Source organism: Ochlerotatus camptorhynchus, unplaced genomic scaffold, assembly GCF_037179485.1.
Source record: "Ochlerotatus camptorhynchus isolate MF236.1 unplaced genomic scaffold, CSIRO-AGI_Acam_v1.1 ptg000240l, whole genome shotgun sequence".
Taxonomy (NCBI): domain Eukaryota; kingdom Metazoa; phylum Arthropoda; class Insecta; order Diptera; family Culicidae; genus Ochlerotatus; species Ochlerotatus camptorhynchus.
Window position 1 is genome coordinate 182,626 of NW_027040730.1, and position 19,552 is coordinate 202,177.

The 19,552-nt window shown below is 36.7% G+C and overlaps 1 protein-coding gene across 1 annotated transcript; it reads right to left on the reverse strand.

Annotated features, from left to right (window-relative positions):
- Nucleotides 1–758: 758 nt before the first annotated feature.
- spag (spaghetti) lies at nucleotides 759–18,123 on the reverse strand. The gene is made up of 6 exons (XM_065225879.1): nucleotides 17,896–18,123; nucleotides 16,134–17,114; nucleotides 15,628–16,074; nucleotides 1,608–1,826; nucleotides 1,350–1,542; nucleotides 759–1,288 (listed from the first exon to the last, which is right to left on the reverse strand). Exons 1-6 carry the CDS (start codon nucleotides 18,031–18,033, stop codon nucleotides 1,203–1,205), a joined length of 2,064 nt encoding a protein of 687 aa, XP_065081951.1. The 5' UTR covers nucleotides 18,034–18,123; the 3' UTR covers nucleotides 759–1,202.
- Nucleotides 18,124–19,552: the final 1,429 nt, after the last annotated feature.

The window sequence follows — 19,552 nt, forward strand, 5'->3', positions numbered from 1 at the left end:
TGGATAGGTGCGAACGTTAAAAAAACTCCATACAAACAAAGAAAATATATCATTCGTCAAATTCAAAGAAAATATAGTATTAGTCACATGGCGACTCCTTATAGGGTGAACCTAAAATTGTATGGAGCTCGAAGAAATCAATGTGTGTTGAATAAAGACAATAGTTTGACCGTTTGACTTTCGTTAAAACTACATGTAAAGGTCAAAACCTCCTGAAATAGGATTACACCGATTACACCGATTTCTGGAGCTTGACCTATTGTCTTTATTCGACACACATTAATATGTTTATTGTGGTATTGTTCGGAACAAGTAGTTAACCAGCGAAGATTTGCAGATTCGGGAAAATGGTACATTCGGGGAAATTATTTTCGGGGAACTGTTCCATTCGGGGAAAGTGTTTTCGGGGGACTGGTTTTCGGGGAAAATCAAAACATAATCCCACTTCAAAACGCGGGTCCATTTTTTATTGTTTTGAGAATCCGATCCTGTGCAAAAGGCTATGATGAATTTCATCCGTTCATAAATTCTCCGATCTATGCTTTATAAGGTTCCAGAATTTAATGCTTAACTCACATTGTAGGCGAAATATGCGTTACATACCTCTCAAGGATAATAAATAACAGTTCGGTAATGATGGGATTTACCAGTTGTCTTTCTTCTTTCTCTTGATCAGTCTTTACCACAAATTCCAATGGATTCAATGAACGATATTTATATGGAAGGAATTTCTCAATAACAAAATAACAATCTCAAAATTCAAGATGGTATAGTAACAGTTCTTGCACCAACTCAATGCCGGAAGGAATAGTTCAGTTTCAATCGACAAATAAAAGTTATAACACAAAATCACTCACTTAACCTTACGCACTCAACCTGTATCTCTGCAGAATATTTCATATTACTCGCAATTTTTCAGTTCGGCAGCGATTTTCATGAAACAGATTCCAATCGAATTTATTCTTGTTCTGAATGTGCGAAGAATGAGAATAATTTCCGTAAATTTTTTTGAATATTAAAATACGTCAAGTTTTAAAAAAAAATGCCAACTGCGTGGCATGTTCTATTACAAATTCTAAAACTAGAATGAATTCCTGATTGATTTGATCCTGCATTATCAAAATCGCACCAATACTGAGAAAATGAAAGCCATTTGTTTAAGAATAAGTTTAAGTACGTAAAGGTTAATCTGCAGCTAGCAATTAGAAAATCAAACCTTTCCTAATTGCAAGGATTTGATCCTTGTCATCCTTCAGTTCTTCCATTAGGTCCAGCAGTTGAATCAAAGCTAACAAATGAAAATATTGAGTCAATAAAAGCCAGAAAATGATTATTATTTGCTACCTTACCATACTTATCTCTTTCTCCCAGCATCATAAAAAGTATTCCAGCTTCTGGGTTCTTTGCTACTTCACTGAGAATCTTCATCGGTGATATTTTATCCTGTAGACAGAATTGCTGTAGAACTTGCAGAATGTCCGACAACATATCACTGCCCATGTTTACTCCCAAGAGTTTGTTGAGGGATGCATTTTCCAGCGTCTAGGTACCGATATGAAATTAAAGGGTTTTAGATTAAACTAAAATAATTAATCGAATGACATTACCTTCAAATACTGATATTTCTCTTCCGCTGTTTTCATGTTACACCAGCTGTGGTAGAATTTTACGCTAGACGATGGAATGGGAGGGTTTGGGTTTGTAGTGCCAGACAAACCGGTTAATTTTAGGCTTGTTTTGGATTCCTCAGCTTCGGGTTTGGTTGACTTGGAATCAGATTCTTGTTCAGACTTAGCACCGGCTTCCTGTACAGTTTCCGATAGACACTGCAAAGAAATTTACTCTAGATTTTTAGCTTCATCATGATAAATTATTAATATGTTCAATCTTAATGACACATTCTAGGAGTTGCACATTCATTTAGCGAACTACAATAAACCAGAAATTAGATCTTTTAAACAAAGCTGATAATAACTGTTGACTCTATTTAAAAATCACCATTAAAAGTTTGCCTCGAAGCGCCGTAATTTCGTGCATATTAGGAATTATCTATTTTCTCAATTTACGTATGTTCTTAAGAGACACGCACAATGTATCTGGATCTGATCCGTTGCGGCAAATCTGACTGTTGGATAGATTAAGCTATAAAGTTTAATCTATCTAACAGTCAGATTTGCCGCAACGGATCAGATCCGGATGCATTGCACGTGGCTCTTAATTCTTAAGTACATTACGTTATGTGATCTAGTATCGAATGTACGACTATTCCCCGAAAATCAATTCCCCGTAAACAGTTTCCCTGAAATACGGTTCTCCAAATGGTGTATTTCCCCGGAGAAGTTTCGATTTTTTGTAGGATATCTGTAGATTGGATTTCCAGGCGTTGTTTATAGCGAAGACCGACCAATACGAGGTTGCTACTTATGTCCCATATACTGTCGCTCTTCGCATGTCGGTCCCATAGTAGTTTTTGTCAAAACTGAGTTTTTCAATGCAAATGGTACTTAATCAACCTATTTCCACAATACTGGATGAACTCAATAACTTTGTTCTGAAAAAGTTTGAAAAGACAGCTCATATTAAGCAATAGTACGAATCAAGCCTAACATGGACATTTGAAGAACGGAGTGGCCTCAAACCCTATGGGTAGAACTGTGTGTAAGAAACCTTGAAATTTTCCTTTGGATGTTCTTTGAAGTCCAACAAATGTGTTTAGTTGTTATTCAAAAAAATGCAATATATACATCACTTAATTAGTCGTAAATAAAATATTGTAATAGTCTATTAAGAGTGATACAAACTTTCATCACCCCCTTCCAAGAATGGCTGAAAAACTGGTGGAAAAAATAATACTATAGACTATAGATCAGTGGTGCTCATGGCTATTTTTTCAATAGCTGAATCTTTGTTCGATGGTCATATTTTATGTTGAATTTTGTGTATTTCCCAATTATTTTGGCCATACATTCGTAATGCGAAAAGAAATTCAAGCTGAGGTTGTTGCATCATAGAGATCCAAGCAACATGTGCGAATAAAACTTTGGCCATCACTGCTATAGATCATGACAATAATTTAACTTCATTTTTGGCAGTTCTATGAGCTTGTTGGAATTTTAGAATTTGGAATAAAATATAGAATGATCATCGCGATTTTGCTACTTTCTTAAAATGTCCACTTTTTTTCAGTAGTATGCCTCCAGTATACAGTATACCATTCCACCGTGGACAGCTTGTTTACGCTTTTCGTAGGAGTATGCATACGAGCTCTGATCAGTAATGCTACCATTTTTTCTGGAATGTTACAATATTACAAAATATGTAACACAGATAATAACAGATTTTTAAAGAAAATCTACGCATTCACAACATTTCTGTTTATTCTTCTGTGCATCATTAAATTCCGCATGCATGTCTTTGCAGAAATGTCTTCTTTAAATCAAAGTGCATCCTCAGAAGTGACAGAAGTTGTAAGCTCGCTGAACTGTTAACAGTCATAATACCGAACCTGCAAAATGAGTGACAATCCTGTTGTGTGAAGCGAGCTTGTTCATGCCAAGCTTTTGAAATGCTGGTATTATGACAGTTAAAATTGTGGTGCTATTGCCAACGTGCAATATCAGAATACCTAGTGTCAAGTGGGAAAAAGTCCTTCTACCAAAAAGTTAAGTGAACCAAGTCAGTGCCAACATTTCAAAGGGGCGTAATTGCTTTTGTAAACAATGGCTTTAGCCGTCGATTTCTCGCAAATAAAAGCCCACTCTTCCAAATTACCAATGTTAGCTGGTACAGGAAACATTTCTCTACCAGCTGGTGTCATTCATTTTTATGAGTGAGCTTTCATTCACGAGAAATCGACGACTAAAACCATTGTTTACAAATGCAATTACGCCCCTTTGAAATGTTGGCACTGAAGTCTCGTATGTTGTCCAAAGCAGTCCTCTAAATTGTTTATTGGGTAGCAAAAACAAGATTCGAAAATCAAAAATATGTATAATACTAGCGATTTCACAAAACTGAACCACAAGTTACTACTTTTTTATGGAACAAACAAACTTTGGCTACTTTCCTTGAGGTTCTACACGAACGAAAACGAATCTTACTCAGAGAGTGAATCATTCGTATGGAGAAATTTCTAAAAGCGTAGGTTAGTGATGCGCTGAGTGACCTACGCTTTTAGAAATGTCTCCATACGGATGAGTAAAAGTGACTCACAAATGAATAAAGCTAACTCACTCTATGAGTTAGTTTCGTTTTCAGTGTAGAAGAAAAAATCTTAAAATATTGTTTTATTTCGAAGTTCGAAAGATCGTAAACGTTATTTTAGCTACTCGAATGAAGTAGTTAATTATAGAATGCATTTACACTATATTTTTGGATTGACAATAATAATAAATGTTTGTTTGTGCAACTGTCCACTAAGTGTGTACCTACCCTACCAGCCGTACTGATGCACACTACAGAAACAGGTGCCGCTGGTAGTGGAATAAATGTATCCCTTCAGTGTATTGTATTGCATTGTCAATAAAAGCGGAGTTTCGAACGCCTTTGGATACGGTTGTGTCTAAATTTGCTCTCTGTTCTGTGCGTGCATTCTCTTTCATAGTTTTCGGCTGCATTTGCCGGATTAGCGCTGACACTCTGCCTCCCGGACGGTTATACGTGTGTGAGTGGTGGTTTTCTCGCTTTCCGAGAAGTTTTAGAATCAAGAAAGAAAATATGATTCATCATACTTTGACTATATGTTTTTAGTATTACTTCTACGTGAAGTCAACGATTTACATAGTTGAAGATGCTAATTTCAAATAACAGACTGTAGTGGTAATTTTTATACGATAGATGGAGTAGATGAAAGCATAGAGTTGATAGTTCCGTTAGCTGTCCTAGCTCGCTATTCTAATATCTATATATAATCTTCACACTGCCGTACTCTAACGGAACTATCAACTCTATGCTTTCATCTACTCCATCTATCGTATAAAAATTACCACTACAGTCTGTTATTTGAAATTAGCATCTTCAACTATGATTCATCATGTTTGCAAAATTGCAAGCATCAGAAGATTTGGCGCTGCGTGGTTTGATTGTTTCTCCCGGACCAAAAATTTGTGGCATCGCGAGTGAAAATTTTAATTTCTGTTTATTTACGCGGTGATGAGCACGGCGCTGATCTATTGTTAGTGTTTTGCGATGTGCATTGCTTTGTGCACGGAGTGTCTTGAAAAAGAAAAGTGATATTTGGTTGTTGTGTGGTTGGAGTGGAGAGAAAAATATGCGTGGAAGCATCGGGAATGTGCTCCCGGGTGAAGTGATTTGGTGAGTACTTTCCAGTTGAAGATTGTTAAGATGTATTTGTGGTGATGCAAATTATGGTTTAGATGACGCATGGTTTCAAACATTTTGTGTATCCAAATAAAACATATTACATACTAAATACGCACAGGGCATCGTCTGCTGACCATTGCCGCGGGTATATCTTGGGAGTCCCAGGTACCCGGTTCAAGCTTTAGTTGGCGGCGGTGGCTCTTCTTGACCTTCTACCCCCTGAGTAGTTAGTGTGAATAAGGGCGTCTATGTGATGTTTTGCTGTACCTGTTGTGGACATCTAGTGCATCCTGTTCCCTTAACTTGTTGAGGACACCCTGTCTTGCCTCAAAAGTTACCCTTTTTGAAGTACTAGTCTTCACAACATAAAGGGCACCATTTTTTTTTTTTTTTTCCTTTGGTTTTGTTTTTTCCGTCGATCTTGTTTTCCGTGCTGAGCACCAATGCTACCGACGTGCCAGGAAGGCAGCTCCCACACCTGGACCCTACCTATCGACCCATCAACTCATGAACCGGGGACCAACGGCTTTACTTCCCATCCGAAGGAAGGCGTGATCAGAGATGTTATGCCTCAGAACATCCCGGCGGCGCCGACTGGTATTGAACCCAGGCCTACTGGGGTGAGAGGTAATCACGCTTACCACTACACCACCGGCGCCGTTAAAGGGCACCATTACGGAGCATGAGATTTGATCAAATTATTCGCAGTTCTACTTGTCCAACGCCCCCGGCTGGGTGAGGGATAGAGGATGACACACACACATTTGCATTATCAATAAAAGCAATAGTTCATATGCCTCCGTCATGGCAGAACGGCCAAATAATCAGTCGTGTATTTTATTTACATAACACAACGTAGGAAAAGATCCTGCCCGTGCGCGATCAATGTTTATAATTTTTTGCCAACACAACATTAGTTCAAACTAGATTATATTTGGCTAGAAAGGTCTCATGTAGAGATCCAGAGACCACATCTGGACCGTGGGCTGCACCTTGTGTAGACTTGATTTAAAGGAACTTAAGAAAAATAGACACTTTCAGCCTGTGTGGTAACTGTTTCAAGAAGAAACACAACTGACCATAGCCACGATTCGCGGAGATAACGAAGACAATTCCAACGGGGGACATACAAAAACCGGAACGTGACAAGCATTTGAAGTATGAAGAGTAGCTGAAAAATGCATTGTGCTAAGAATCACCAGATGTCCCTCATTTATACCACATTCAGTCAATCAAAAATTCTTCGAACGAAGTGAAATTACGTAAATTAATATTAAAAAATTAAACAAACTGCAGTATTATCTTGAAAATAACATTGTTTTGATATTAATCGAAATTGATATGTGATATATTTTCGGGGAAACATTACATTCGGGGAATCGTTCCATTCGGCAATAATATTTTAGGGAAATGTTATTCGGAAAAAGGTTACATTCGGGAAAACAACTTTCGGGGAAAAGTCGTACAACCGATAGTATCCTTCCCAAGTAACAATTTAACAGCCTTTCGGCTTTCACTTTGATTTATTGTGGTTTTATAACGCCAATAAGCAATCTTTTTAGTTTAAATACAGCATTTAAAAGTACAAAACATTCTTGACTTTAAAAACCTTTTAAAGCATGACGAGAAAATCAGAAAGTATCTGATTTTAAAAATGAATTTAATGCAGCACTCTATCCCTTTATAAAACTGTTTAGTAAATCAATCGATATTTGTTTTATTGATGTCACGAAAAAATACTCCATAGAGGTGTTTTATAATTATAAAAGCAATAATAAAGCCGTTCGGTTTCAAACGGGATAAAAAAGCGTTTTGATGTCAATGAAGTGTATAGCAAAACCTCCTACTGTTTACAAATAAAACTAAAAAGATGGATCCGCCTAGAGACAGAGAAAAACATAATTGTGTGTGCACTTAGAAATTATCGCCGACTTCGGTAATTTTTACCGAAATCTGAACAGCTGAATTTTTCGGTAAAATTTATGCAATTCAATTCAATTGCTTTTCAGCTACTTTGAAATTAAATCTCCACTCATGACAAGATTTGATCATTTAAACAAGGTTGAATATGTTTTGATATTATTGTCAAATTCAATAGCCTTTAAAATGAAGGTCAAAGTTTTACCGAACGTTCAGCTGTTTTGATTTCGGTAAAATTTACCGAAAACGGAAACAAAATCTTAGTGTGTGGGGCTTTCAAACGCAGAATCACAAAGAAATGCCAAAGGATTGTCGAGTAATAATTCTAGCAATGCTGTCGACGGTGAGGCCCCGCAGCTTCGACAAAATCGGTCAACAACAACAGAGCAGCCGACTGAGAGGAGCGAAGTGAATGCGGTTTACGAAGCACTGGAAGTCGTCAAATTAGACGCTTAAAATTGATGGGAATACACAGCATATTGTCACTGGCAGCCTTATCCAGAAATAACGTTGCGATGATGATCCGAATAGCATCAGTGCCAAACTGGGACTACAGAAAACTGCTGACAGGAAACTTCAGAAGCTGGAAATTGGCTGCCTTCCGAACCATAGCAACGATTTCATTCGGCGAAATGGTTAACTGTTCTAACAATTCCAAGCAAGCGCACATAAACTTCATCGCATCGCATCGGAAGAAGGAAAACGTTTTGGGGACGATTGAGCTTCCACCTGTTCCAAGTAACGTAGATACACTTCCTGCGATACTGCTTCCAATATATGAATTGCCCTTATCAAGGATGTCACGCAACCCACAACAAAACTATCGAAAGATAAACAAGCAACTTTGCCACCTTAATGCCGTCATAAAACCTAAGAGGAAGAGGAGACAATACGGGGGCGAAAACGAACCACTTTTCTGTCAAACGCGAACCAGCTCGTGATTGGCCGATTTGAAGTGCGTAAGATAGAGATAGAGATAGATAGAGATAGAGATTAAATAATAAGAAGCCAGTTATCTCCTCTTCCTCTTAGCATAAAACTAAACGGAATAGGATCAAGCAAAATGGCTTAAGTTAAAAAAAATCCAGTCTGCAAATTATCTTCATAAAAGCCGCATTTAAATGTTTATCATTTGTTAGAGATTTCATGAAAGCAAAACAGCTTTTTCACAAATGGCTTATGGAAAATTAATATTTATGCTATCACCATGTTATTATTCCATTTGCTTTTTTACAATCTTCGTTTTTCAAGAAGTTTTTCATTTAAAATAACTTTATTCTCTTCAATTCACAAATGAACAGTAATAAAGATTACGAAAATCATCAAATTGTCTCTTGTCGAAAATCATCAAATTTGAAAATCATCAAATTATGTTATCATACTTAACATAACAAATAACTATATTTTGTTTCCATAAATTAAAAATAATAAGTCAAATCAACGTTTTCCGAAGGTGGACGTATTTTTTCGATCTTCCGAAGCACATTTCACATTAGTTTAACCTGTCACCTAAAAATAGACCACAATATGAGTTTCGATAATTTTGGAAATTCTTTCACTTTAATGATGAGGATTTTTGACAGATTCATTTTTGAACAATGGATATGGCAAGATCGGACGATATTTATGTATCCCTTTTTATCTTGATTGATGCTTTATTTTTAGTGCACTTACCAAGTGTCAAAGGCAAATGGCACAAGTATTGATGCCAAATGGATTTGTTTGTTCTTTTAATAAGGATTTTAAATGGTTCTCAATGCATTCGTCATATAATCTTTTGCGGCAAGTCATTCTTGAAGTGGCTCGATAATACACTCTTTAGAACCTTCTTCAGGGTTGGCCAACTAGACAGATTCTAGTTTTAGTGAGGTTTTGGTGGATGTAATAAAGGCAAAGCTATCTTGACCAGGGTTTTATTAATGTTGTACTTCATAAAACGTTAAATGTTATTTGGGATTATTTGTTACAGAAGTACAACACGATTAAATTTCAAACAAATCTTTGATGTTTGAACGTCAAAAAGAAACCGTTGTAATTGTTGATTGGTGGTACCTAATTGACGCGACTGTTCTTGGGTTAAAATTTAGTTTTTTAGCACAATCAAATTTCTTGTGAAAATCATTAATGAGAGAGTTTTGTTACAAAAACATAGCCTGTATCTATTTTTATAAAAAAAAGTTAAAGCCCAAATATATGTTTAAAAATAAGCAAAGTCAAATTGATTTTATAGAAGTTGAAAACAGGCTTGCAATTGCTCATTACAGCTAAAATGCTATTTTTCGGTATTATGAAACAATGGGATACTATCTATAATGATAATTTTTATTTGTAAGATGCAAGGAGAGGTAGAAAAGTTTGTATATGGCATATAACATTTGTCAATTTTGCTTTCAGAAGGTCACAACTAGCGATTAGCTGTAACGATGAGCAACGCGATGAGCGAGCAATCAGCGATCATAGAATCGCTAGCTGTGACCTTCTGAACGCAAAATTGACAAATTTTATATGTCATGTACAAACTTTACCACCTCTTCTAGCATCTTACCAATAAAAATTATCATTATAGTATCACATTGTTTCTTAATACATAAAAATAGCATTTTAGCTGTAATGAGCAATTGCAAGCCTGGTTGAAAACATAACTTAACTCAATATTTTTCATTTTTTTTTGTACTGATCACAGTGGCAGTGTTGCGTAAATTTGCACTTCTCAGAATTGAGCAATATAAAAAGTGATCATTCCTAATATCTGTTGACCGATAATCTAATAATGCATACTGAGTACAATCGTGAAGATATTGTAGTGAAGAGGTGCCGGTTGGAATCAATTGTTTTCCAATAACCAGTTACCGAATTTCTTTGTAGCTGACTCAAAGATATCAAAACTATGTCTTATCTGCTGAAAGCGTCGGTCCGATGGCTTTCGCCAGCACCTCTTCGCAATAGGCAGCATACACTTGCTTAAACTCTACACTGGACCCCTTTTATTGATAAATGTTGCTTCTATGAGCCTCTATTTTAAATCAACACACAGACGTTCCTAGGCTATGGTGCCCGTTTGGTCACTGTTGTTTTTGTGTTGATCCAAATAGTTTTGATAATATAATTGCACATTCTTGTTTTTTTTTTTTTTTTTTAGGGTTGATTTTTGTCCCAGTCTTGTCTTCTGTCGTCACTTATTTTGTTATTTTGTCTTGTGTATTGTGTCAACTTGTGTATATTGTCCTTCCCCATCTGTTTTTAAACCCGTTCTGTTACTCTGTCATGACTAATTTCATTGATATATAAAAATAGTAATATCAATTATAGGATAATATGGTTATTTCTACTAATTAATGAATTATTGACAATTACCTCTCATGATCCTTGGCTCCACTATGATTTTAGCTTACCGTAAAACGGGGTAGCATTGATAATTTTTTAAAGTATATTCTAAATATTTTTTGCAGCAATGAATATTTTTTTTTTAATTTTATATTTTTAAAACAAGTACTGAGGATCCAGGAGTTAATTCGATAGTTATTTGTTTATCGGAAACTAAAGCATTTGCACTATTTTTTAAGTTGTGTGACCGAACATCAGTATTTTGATTTGGGGTTACTTTGATAATGCTCGATGAATATAGAAAAAAATCGTGAAACTCAAACTTTTCAGTTCTTTAAATATGAAACTTTGAATGAGTATATAATCAGAAAACATCATAGGCAATACAAAAACAACATTAAATTTGTGATGTCTATATCGGTAATAAATTATGGTTTGAGTGCTTTTTCAAACATGCGAAAAATATGAAAATGGTTTTTTAATATGTTTGTAAAATATGTAACACATAGGGGAAATGACGGCTTCGGCATGACAGACTATTTTCAGCAACCCAAATTGAAACACTATTTTCACTGGATTTTCTTACGAAAACACTTCGCTGAATGCATGCAAACGATTCTTTATGCGTTCAGCTTCAATTTGACTATATTTTTACCACTGTGAAAAAGCAATCTAGCAAGGTTTTCTTGAAATGAAACACACGCACTACAAATTTTAGCTGATTTCGAGTTGCCGATAATAGAACAGCAGATTTTCATGCAGTTCAAATGGAACGGTTGCCGAAGAAAAACTGGTTGCCGACAATACTCGCTCTCACTAGAGAAGATTGGAGCTTTGTAAAAGCGTTTCAAAACAGTTTTTGACAATTCTTTCGACTGAAATTGTTAGAGCAGCTGGCAGCAAAAGATTATAAACAAACCAATACTGCATATGTGTGCGTTCCATAGAGAAAAAGGCTATAGAAAGAAGGTCGCTGCTTAGGTTTCCGAGAATACGTAAATTCCCCTACTATGTAGAAAATATATACGATATCAACGGAAATACCCTAAGCTACAATATGGAACCAATATGTATAATTTAGAAAAAGCGCAGCGAGTAAATTTAATCTTTATATTATACTATCAAAGTTACCCGCATTATCAAAGAAACCCCGTTTTACGGTACCACTTTTTGATTATTTATCAAATACCTCTCCGAGTATATAAATCACTGGTGCCTTTTTGATTTCTGGTCTCTAATAGACTGGTCCTGAATTTGTTTGATATCCTGTTCGAAGTAATTCTATTCCTTCTCCTTAGTCCATTGAAATCACGTTATTTCTTTGAGTTCCAGCTCCATAAGATTCGCCATTCATAAAGATAATGGGTTAAAAGGGAGTAAAGCATACATAAAGGTCGTTTAGTATTAGTTGTACTTGATCCAAACAATAGAAAGAAGCATAGATAAATTAGTTGGAAAATAAAAGTAATATATAACTAAAAGTGCAATGGCTGAGTGTTAGTTCAGGGATCATTTAAGTGTTAAGAGTTATGTTAGTTTTGATCCGTATTCAGCCCTGCCGGCACTATTTGCAGCAATTGTGATTAGATTATGCGACACTGCTACACTACTATGTTAGATGTATGATTTGTCAATTTTCGTTAGAGAAGAATACTGTTTTCTAACGCAACGCAATGTTTCAATGAAGGTGTCTTTCAATAAATCGCTCAATCAATTTGATTTTTGAACATTGGCTCAAAAGGGTTTAGTTGACACATCATACCTTACCAAAAACTAAAGCACAACAATCCTAATTCTTATTTCAAACCTATCAACATGTTTAACACACCTATCCCAAAACTTCACTTATTCGTAAGCGCCTGATTGAAGATATGACTGCTATTGACATTGCCTGTAATTAACAAATATACTAAATAGGAAGATTTATTATACAACTCTAAAGGCCAGTTGCCTCCCTAAGCGGACCCCCCACATCTTATCTCTTATGTTAATTGACTTTCTGAATTCTCTTATTGAAGTTCATTTGATGATTATTTAGTCTTAATTAATAAATAACTGAAATCTCTAAGCTGCCTACACAATCGTAACCCATGCTTTCAAACTAAAATTTAACGTCTTTCAAGTACTTCTGGCTTTGAAATATATTAATTATATCTTTGTTCGTCCCAGGTGATACCTTCAAGTGACTAAAATGCTTCACTTTGAAGTTAGTTTCCAAGCTAATTTTAAATTATATATTATATAGTGTATATGCTCCAACTATGCGCACACGCGTCCACTATGTCACACCACAAAAATACATATGGATATGTCACAATAGAAGCACACCACAGTGGAAATCCCGAGCCATAGTTCAAACACTTATCCCAAACCAAAATGAAGCACATATAAGATTAGTTACAATACCATGTACACAAATGGTGTTTAACGTTGTTCCCTGAGTAATACTTCAATGAAAACAACAATGAAAGCTTGTCACGCAAATAGAAGGATCACTGATGGGCACTTACTGAAATACTTCAATAGTACAATTCCCTTGCAAACCCAAATAAATCCATCTGCGTGAAAATAAATAAAATAAGAGTGATTTGCAGCAAAACTCGCCAGTATCGCACCCAACGTCAGTGCCTATACGTAATCGTACTACGACGCGGCTCTCAATCAAAGGAGTAACAACTGTTATACTATCACTGCTAGACTAGATCTTTGGTTCTCTCCTACAGTGGTTTATCAGAAAGGGGAAGCTTAGTAATCCCCATTGCCTGCCCATGGTGCCATTCTATCGCGGCATGGGCCAGCAACATCGGCCATAAACCTACCGTCTCCAACACTCCACTAAAAAGCATGCCCACTCACCCGCCCACCAACAGCAAGGTGCAAAAACTAACCAAGGGGAGGGAAAAACATAACATAACTCTATATATTTTAATATTATTTAGAATAATATACGCCCTCTTTCAAATGTCGCCTAAAGGTATTTTTTTGATGTTTGCCCCAACCAGAGATATTAATATTTGAAAACGGCATATTTTCATAAGAAAAACGTCAAAAGCTCCCCTAATAAAAGATGCATTAGGTTAATATATGGGTGATTGTCCATGGTGTATGATATAATATGGACAGTCGCTCACTTTACCTAGAGGCTCATTCTCTTTCAAATACGGAGCTAGTAGGGTAGAGAACTACTTCGGCCTAATCGCCCATTTTGGGCCTATCGAGCAGAAAACTTCAAATAAATCCATGATGTCAGAGTTAACAAGTCAATTATGCGTTTGGTACGATACTTTAGTTAATAATCTAACGAACGAAGTCATTGCGAACGCGTGATATGAAGGTTTGCACCCATTATTCCCAAAATCAAAAGAAGCGCTCCGACCGAATCAATTTTTATCTTCATCCGATAGGCCGAAGTAAATTCAATGGCGTTTCAATTGCGTTTCAATGCGTTAGACCAAGTTTAAAATCCATAGGCCGAGTTGGCGTCAAGAAGCAGTGTTGGACTTTTGACAATATCTCAACGATTGGTTTCTCGTTTTAAAATCTTACGGTACGTACGAAAAGATAAATAAATTTGGAAGCCATCAATAATAATAACAATCCGTTTGGTGCTAAGCTGAACTAGATTAAGAAAGACTAAGTGCGGGTTATGCTTAATAGGCCGGAAATGGGGTAGTTAACCCTACAAACAATATTCTGATGGAAATGCTTTCAGTCTGCTATTTATTTAAGACTTTGACTCCGAGGTATTAGTGTGCGTACACACTTAGAAAAAATCTTTTTCGAGGCTGAGAATTGAACTCGTTATCTTTAGCGTAAGAAGCATGGATCCCAACCAGTCCCCTGATCAGTTATGCATAAATGTAACGAACTAATTCGATAATTTCGTTGGAGGCTGCCCATAATTTTTTTTTTATTGTAGACCCTCGTCTAAAGTCGATCGTAATTTTTTTTTATAATTTGTATAGACCGTAGAATCGAAACACAACCCTCCAACTGTTTACGTGGATTATGGATAACCCAACTCTTATGTGCTAACATTACATGTGATATACCGTTTAATAAAATTTAGTCAAGCATTAGTAATTCAATTGAAATCCTTTTAGGGTAGTTATGGCTTCACGTTTCTATTGGTGTGTTCCGATTATGGGCTATGGAAATTCCATTGCACACCATTATATGAACATATAGCCATAACTGGTACATCTACCACAATGCAATGTAAAAGAAAGAAAAGTATCCATCCGACACTCGATAATCCGGACCTCGTTATTCCGCAAAATGTCGGATTAAAAGTAAAAACACGCATTATGCTGTCAATTTCTAGATTTGTGCTGTACGCATACTGTCTGATTGTTTTGATTTTTAGTATGTATTTGGCAGTTGGATTAGTTAGTCAAACCCCGATTATCCGGTCCTGTTTTTGTCGGGTGAGCTGGGTGATACTGTACGAAATGAAAACAGCCAGTTACGAATAATCGAGTCCGACATGTTATCATTATTTTCAAAATTATATCTTAGCTCAGCGAACAAGATTGAATATGGTGCTTCACGATACAAACATTGCTGATGAGCTAGGACCTCATTGGGGAAGTAAAAACGAAGCGTTTCTAGTTATGAACGCTTGTATCAAAAAGACGTTTCGTCTTTGTTTGGAGAGAAAAGTAACTGTACTGTAATTTTAATGTGTTTTTTTTAATGCCATAAGGACGTGTTCACCAAGTCTGAATAACTATCATTGAGCAGTATTTTAAAAATCTACTTCTAAATAGATACTATTTTCGCTTGTTTTGATTATAGATATAGACAAGTTGAGATGTTGTACCAAATAAGTATTGTGACAGGAAAGATTCTGTTTCATAACAAACGTTAACATTTACGTAACCTATGTTGAAAAATTATTTGATTTCAACTAACAACAGTTTTGTTCTCGTTTAGCATGCAAATATAGAAAACCAACAGTTGCTTATACAAGTTTATATCTAGTTATCTATTTACACTGACTCTTGCAGAAAATTTAGCAAAAGCCAATCAAGCAATGGCACAAGGGCCGAGCACACTTACGTTTCCTTGGTTAATTTTATCCTTATCTTCTTTCGCCTTTTCTGTCGACTGCGGTTCTGCCATGGTGTTAGTCTCGTTCAACTTGATAGACTTCTTATTAATATTCAATTCCCCTGGTCTAGAGACCTGTTTGCTGTTTCTGTTGCTAACTGGTTGAGTATCACCAGTTGTCGACTGTTTACCGATCGGTTCGCTAGGACTGGACGGCGTTGTAGGTGGGGAAAATAACTGCTTCAATTTGGGCATCGAAGCTGAAGGAAAAAGGTTTTCTAGCTTGTTTTCTACTTTCGGTTCAACCACGCGCTCGCCAGTGTTATTATTAAAAATCTTATCAATTACTGAGTCCGGAATTTTTTCATAGTTGGACGCGATGACGTAGTTGGAAGGGTTCATATTTGAATCAGTGGAAGAGGATACTTCGCAGATCGGAATTCGCTTTAGCGGTTTCTGAAAAGATGATATATTTGTAAAATGGGATCGACCCACGATTATTAACAAACACTTACCTTAGAACACAGGTGAGGCGGTTTTTGGACAAAATTAACGACTGAAGTGTTGTTCCTCAAATCGTTCCAGTTGTAAGATTCTGGCAATGACTTTTTGTACAGAATTCGCTGCAAACGTTCCAAATCTCCTTCGGCAGTCAAGCGTTGTTTGTCGTCTTTCACCAGCTCAAGGAATTTTTTCAAATCATTTATGGCTCCTTGGTAGTCTGTACGAAGTTCTCGAATACAAGCGCGCCGATAATAGGGACGAAAGTAATTTGCATCCAATTCAATAGCTTTATTGCAATCCAACAAGCAGCATTCATATTTCTTCAAATGATAGTAGGCTAAACTGCGATTGTGGTAGTAAATTGGTTCGGAAGCAAATACAGAAATAGCCTTTGAGAAACATTCGCAAGCCTGTTGATAGTCCTTTTCTGAGAGATGCTTATTTCCCAAAGTCTTATGCTTGTCTGCCTCCTCCTTCAAACGTTTTCCAATCCTCTCCATATCATGTTTTGTTCTAGCCAGAAGACTAGCATCTTTTGACATCTTCAGAATATTCTGGCATTCCAAATAGGCTGATTGGCTGTTGCCCATGCACTCGTAGGTCAACATCCGACGGTAATAAGCGGTAACAAACGTACTGTCCAGTTCAATTGCAGCATTACAATCAGTGATACAATTTTCGAATCGTTCCAAGTTAAAATAACACAAAGCTCGGTTGACATAATAATCAGGATTTTGACTGGTCAGCTCAATTGCTTGTGTAAACATATAGATGGCGTTAAGATCACATTTTTCATTATACGAGCTGGCATCTGCTCCTGCTTTTGCTCTCCTGCACAGATCAATACCCTTTTTATTGTAATGCTCGGCTTCCTCAACGTCCTTCAAATAAATTGAGCCAGTAGATAGTTGTTGCTTTTCGTTGGTGTATTGATCCTCGGTGAATTTATTCATTTCATCGACATGGCTTCTAACCGGTGGCGAGATTGCTTCCTGTGAAACGTACCCGGAAAACCACATTTAAGTTATGTTGCAGATCTTTGTTGTCCTCAGAAAGCAACATCATAACACAAGAAAATATCTACCTACACAAAATTAACAACACAAATAATATGCAGGAACTCTTGAATCTCACAAAATCGAAAACAGCATTATATTAACGTTTGCAATAAGCAAATTCTCACGATTTTTTTTAATAATGCCTCTTTCAGACTACAGAGTTATAACAAGAAATAAGGCATCAGTCTGGCCAGTGTTTAAGATAGAAATATCGTCGGTCAATTTGGACACCGGAAAATCCCACATGCGACATTCGATTTTACTCCCGTTCTATACGTTAAACATTACGTCGGGCTTAGTGCGCATTATAGCGCATCATTGTTCGAATACAGCGCATTAGGTCAGACGCTATGTTTAACGCACATAACAAGAGTAAAATCGATTGTCGCGTGTGGGGTTTTCCGGTTTTCAACTGTACCGATAATATGATAACGGTAAAATAAAACATAAAACATTTCAGAAGCCCCATTGCAAAATATAACTTACACCTGCTAGAAAACAAATTCATTTCTGGTTGTACACAACTTATGCCAAGTACAGCATTCAATAATAACCACCGAATGCTTAGAGCAAGAACAGCAAATTCTAACAATTTGCAAGAAGGTAAGCTGCAAGCTTGATATAGAAACCGATAATTAAAATCCATCCATCGCTTTCTCAAAACAAAGGTTTAGACTTTTCCAGATGCATACAACAGGAAAAAAAAAACACTAACCTCTTTCTTTTGCTGCCGAGACTGGGCCTCCTTTTGCTGCTTCACCTCCTGCTCCCAGCCGTACAGATCGTTCAAAGATTGCTGAATCTGTTGGCTCTTGGATTTAACTTCCAGCTGTGCCTTCAGCGCTTCAGACATTTTTAAAATATTGTTTCGTACCTTTTTTTAAAGTTGAAACTTCTAATAAGTTACAATCTAGAGCGTCTAGAGCAAGCTTCCAGAAAAAATGATGCCAGGCGATGTTGAGTGTTGACTAACAATTTTGACAGCTACTACACAATAAAGACCAAAAATCTTTGTTACAGCACACGCTATTTCAAAACTCCCCAAATTTTGATAGAATCCACCCAGATCGGTCAACACTGAACCTATCCAAAAATGGGTAAACTATGTTGGGATCGACAAGTTGACAAATGAACAACGTCGATCGGATTCATGTCTTCTTCTTTTCACCCTTTAGTGGCAAGTCCACTGTTGACGGACTACACTGCCAAGTTATGTCAAGTCGTGAAGTTTTTATTGGGCATCATTCGCCTCTTTCTCTGTTTTGACGTAAACGGTTTGTACCGGATTCATGTCGATGTTCTTCATTTGTCAACTTGTCACTTCAAACAGTTTACCCATTATTGGGTAGGTTCAGTTTTGACCGATATGGGTGGATTCTACCCAAATTTGGGTAGTTTTGAAATAGCGTGTAAAGCGTATACTCATTTTTGAGTCGAAAATCATTCATCAATCCAATCAAAAGTGAAGTTACTCAATAATTAGTAAACATGCTTTACTCAAATTTGAGTAAACGTGCTTATGGAGTAAACTGGGTTACGGTTACTCAGGTCAACTGCCAACTGAGTAAACCTTACCCATTTCGCTAGAAGCGAATGAATTCCCCATGAATGCTTTATATATAAATTCAGTGCTAACATTTGAAAACGGCACAAAAGCCATTTGTAAACAAATGGTTTGTGGGCCCTTTACTCACTACTTGAAGTACACCCACGCGACACAACAGCAACATCGGGTAGGGGAAATTTTCCCCTTCCTGACGATGCTGTTGGTTTGCGTGGGCGTTCTTCGGGTAGCGAGTAAAGGGCCCACAAACCATTTGTTTACAAATGGCTTTTGTGCCGTTTTCAAATGTTAGCACTGAATTGATTCGTTCAGGAAAAATATTGGAAAAAAAAACAATGAAAATGATAATTCTGTATTTATTGATACCAACCTATACCAACGAGCTATTTGTTGGAGTTGAATACCTTACCAACAAACTGCTGATAGCTTTCGCCATCCAGGTCATAAAAACTAATTTTAAACTCACTGCGCAAAAATCGCCTGTTCACAACTTCAAAGTGCGCCATAAAAATGATATCAGAACCATTTACCCAGAAGCTGAGTTGATCCCACTCATCGGAGCAAAACCAGTTTACTCAGTTTTTGATAACTCCATATACTGCCGATACTCGCATAATTGTCCCATCTTTGCTTGATTTCCTATTCATATGGGATAGTTATGCTTTTATGGGCAGTATGCAGCACGCAAAAATGAGTGCGATTTACCCTGTGGGGGGGGGGGACGTGCTGTCAAATCAGCCTACTGATCATTCTTGTATGAAACTGGTTCCAAACGTAAACAAACGCTGTAGGTTTCTTATGGCTTGTT

Coding starts and splice junctions, on each gene's coding strand:
- spag (XM_065225879.1), bottom strand. CDS start 18,033: ATGTCTGAAGCGCTGAAGGCACAGCTGGAAGTTAAATCCAAGAGCCAA. Junction 17,115..17,895: donor CTCGGCAGCAAAAGAAAGAG/GTTAGTGTTTTT, acceptor TACGTTTCACAG/GAAGCAATCTCGCCACCGGT. Junction 16,075..16,133: donor CGCCTCACCTGTGTTCTAAG/GTAAGTGTTTGT, acceptor TCATCTTTTCAG/AAACCGCTAAAGCGAATTCC.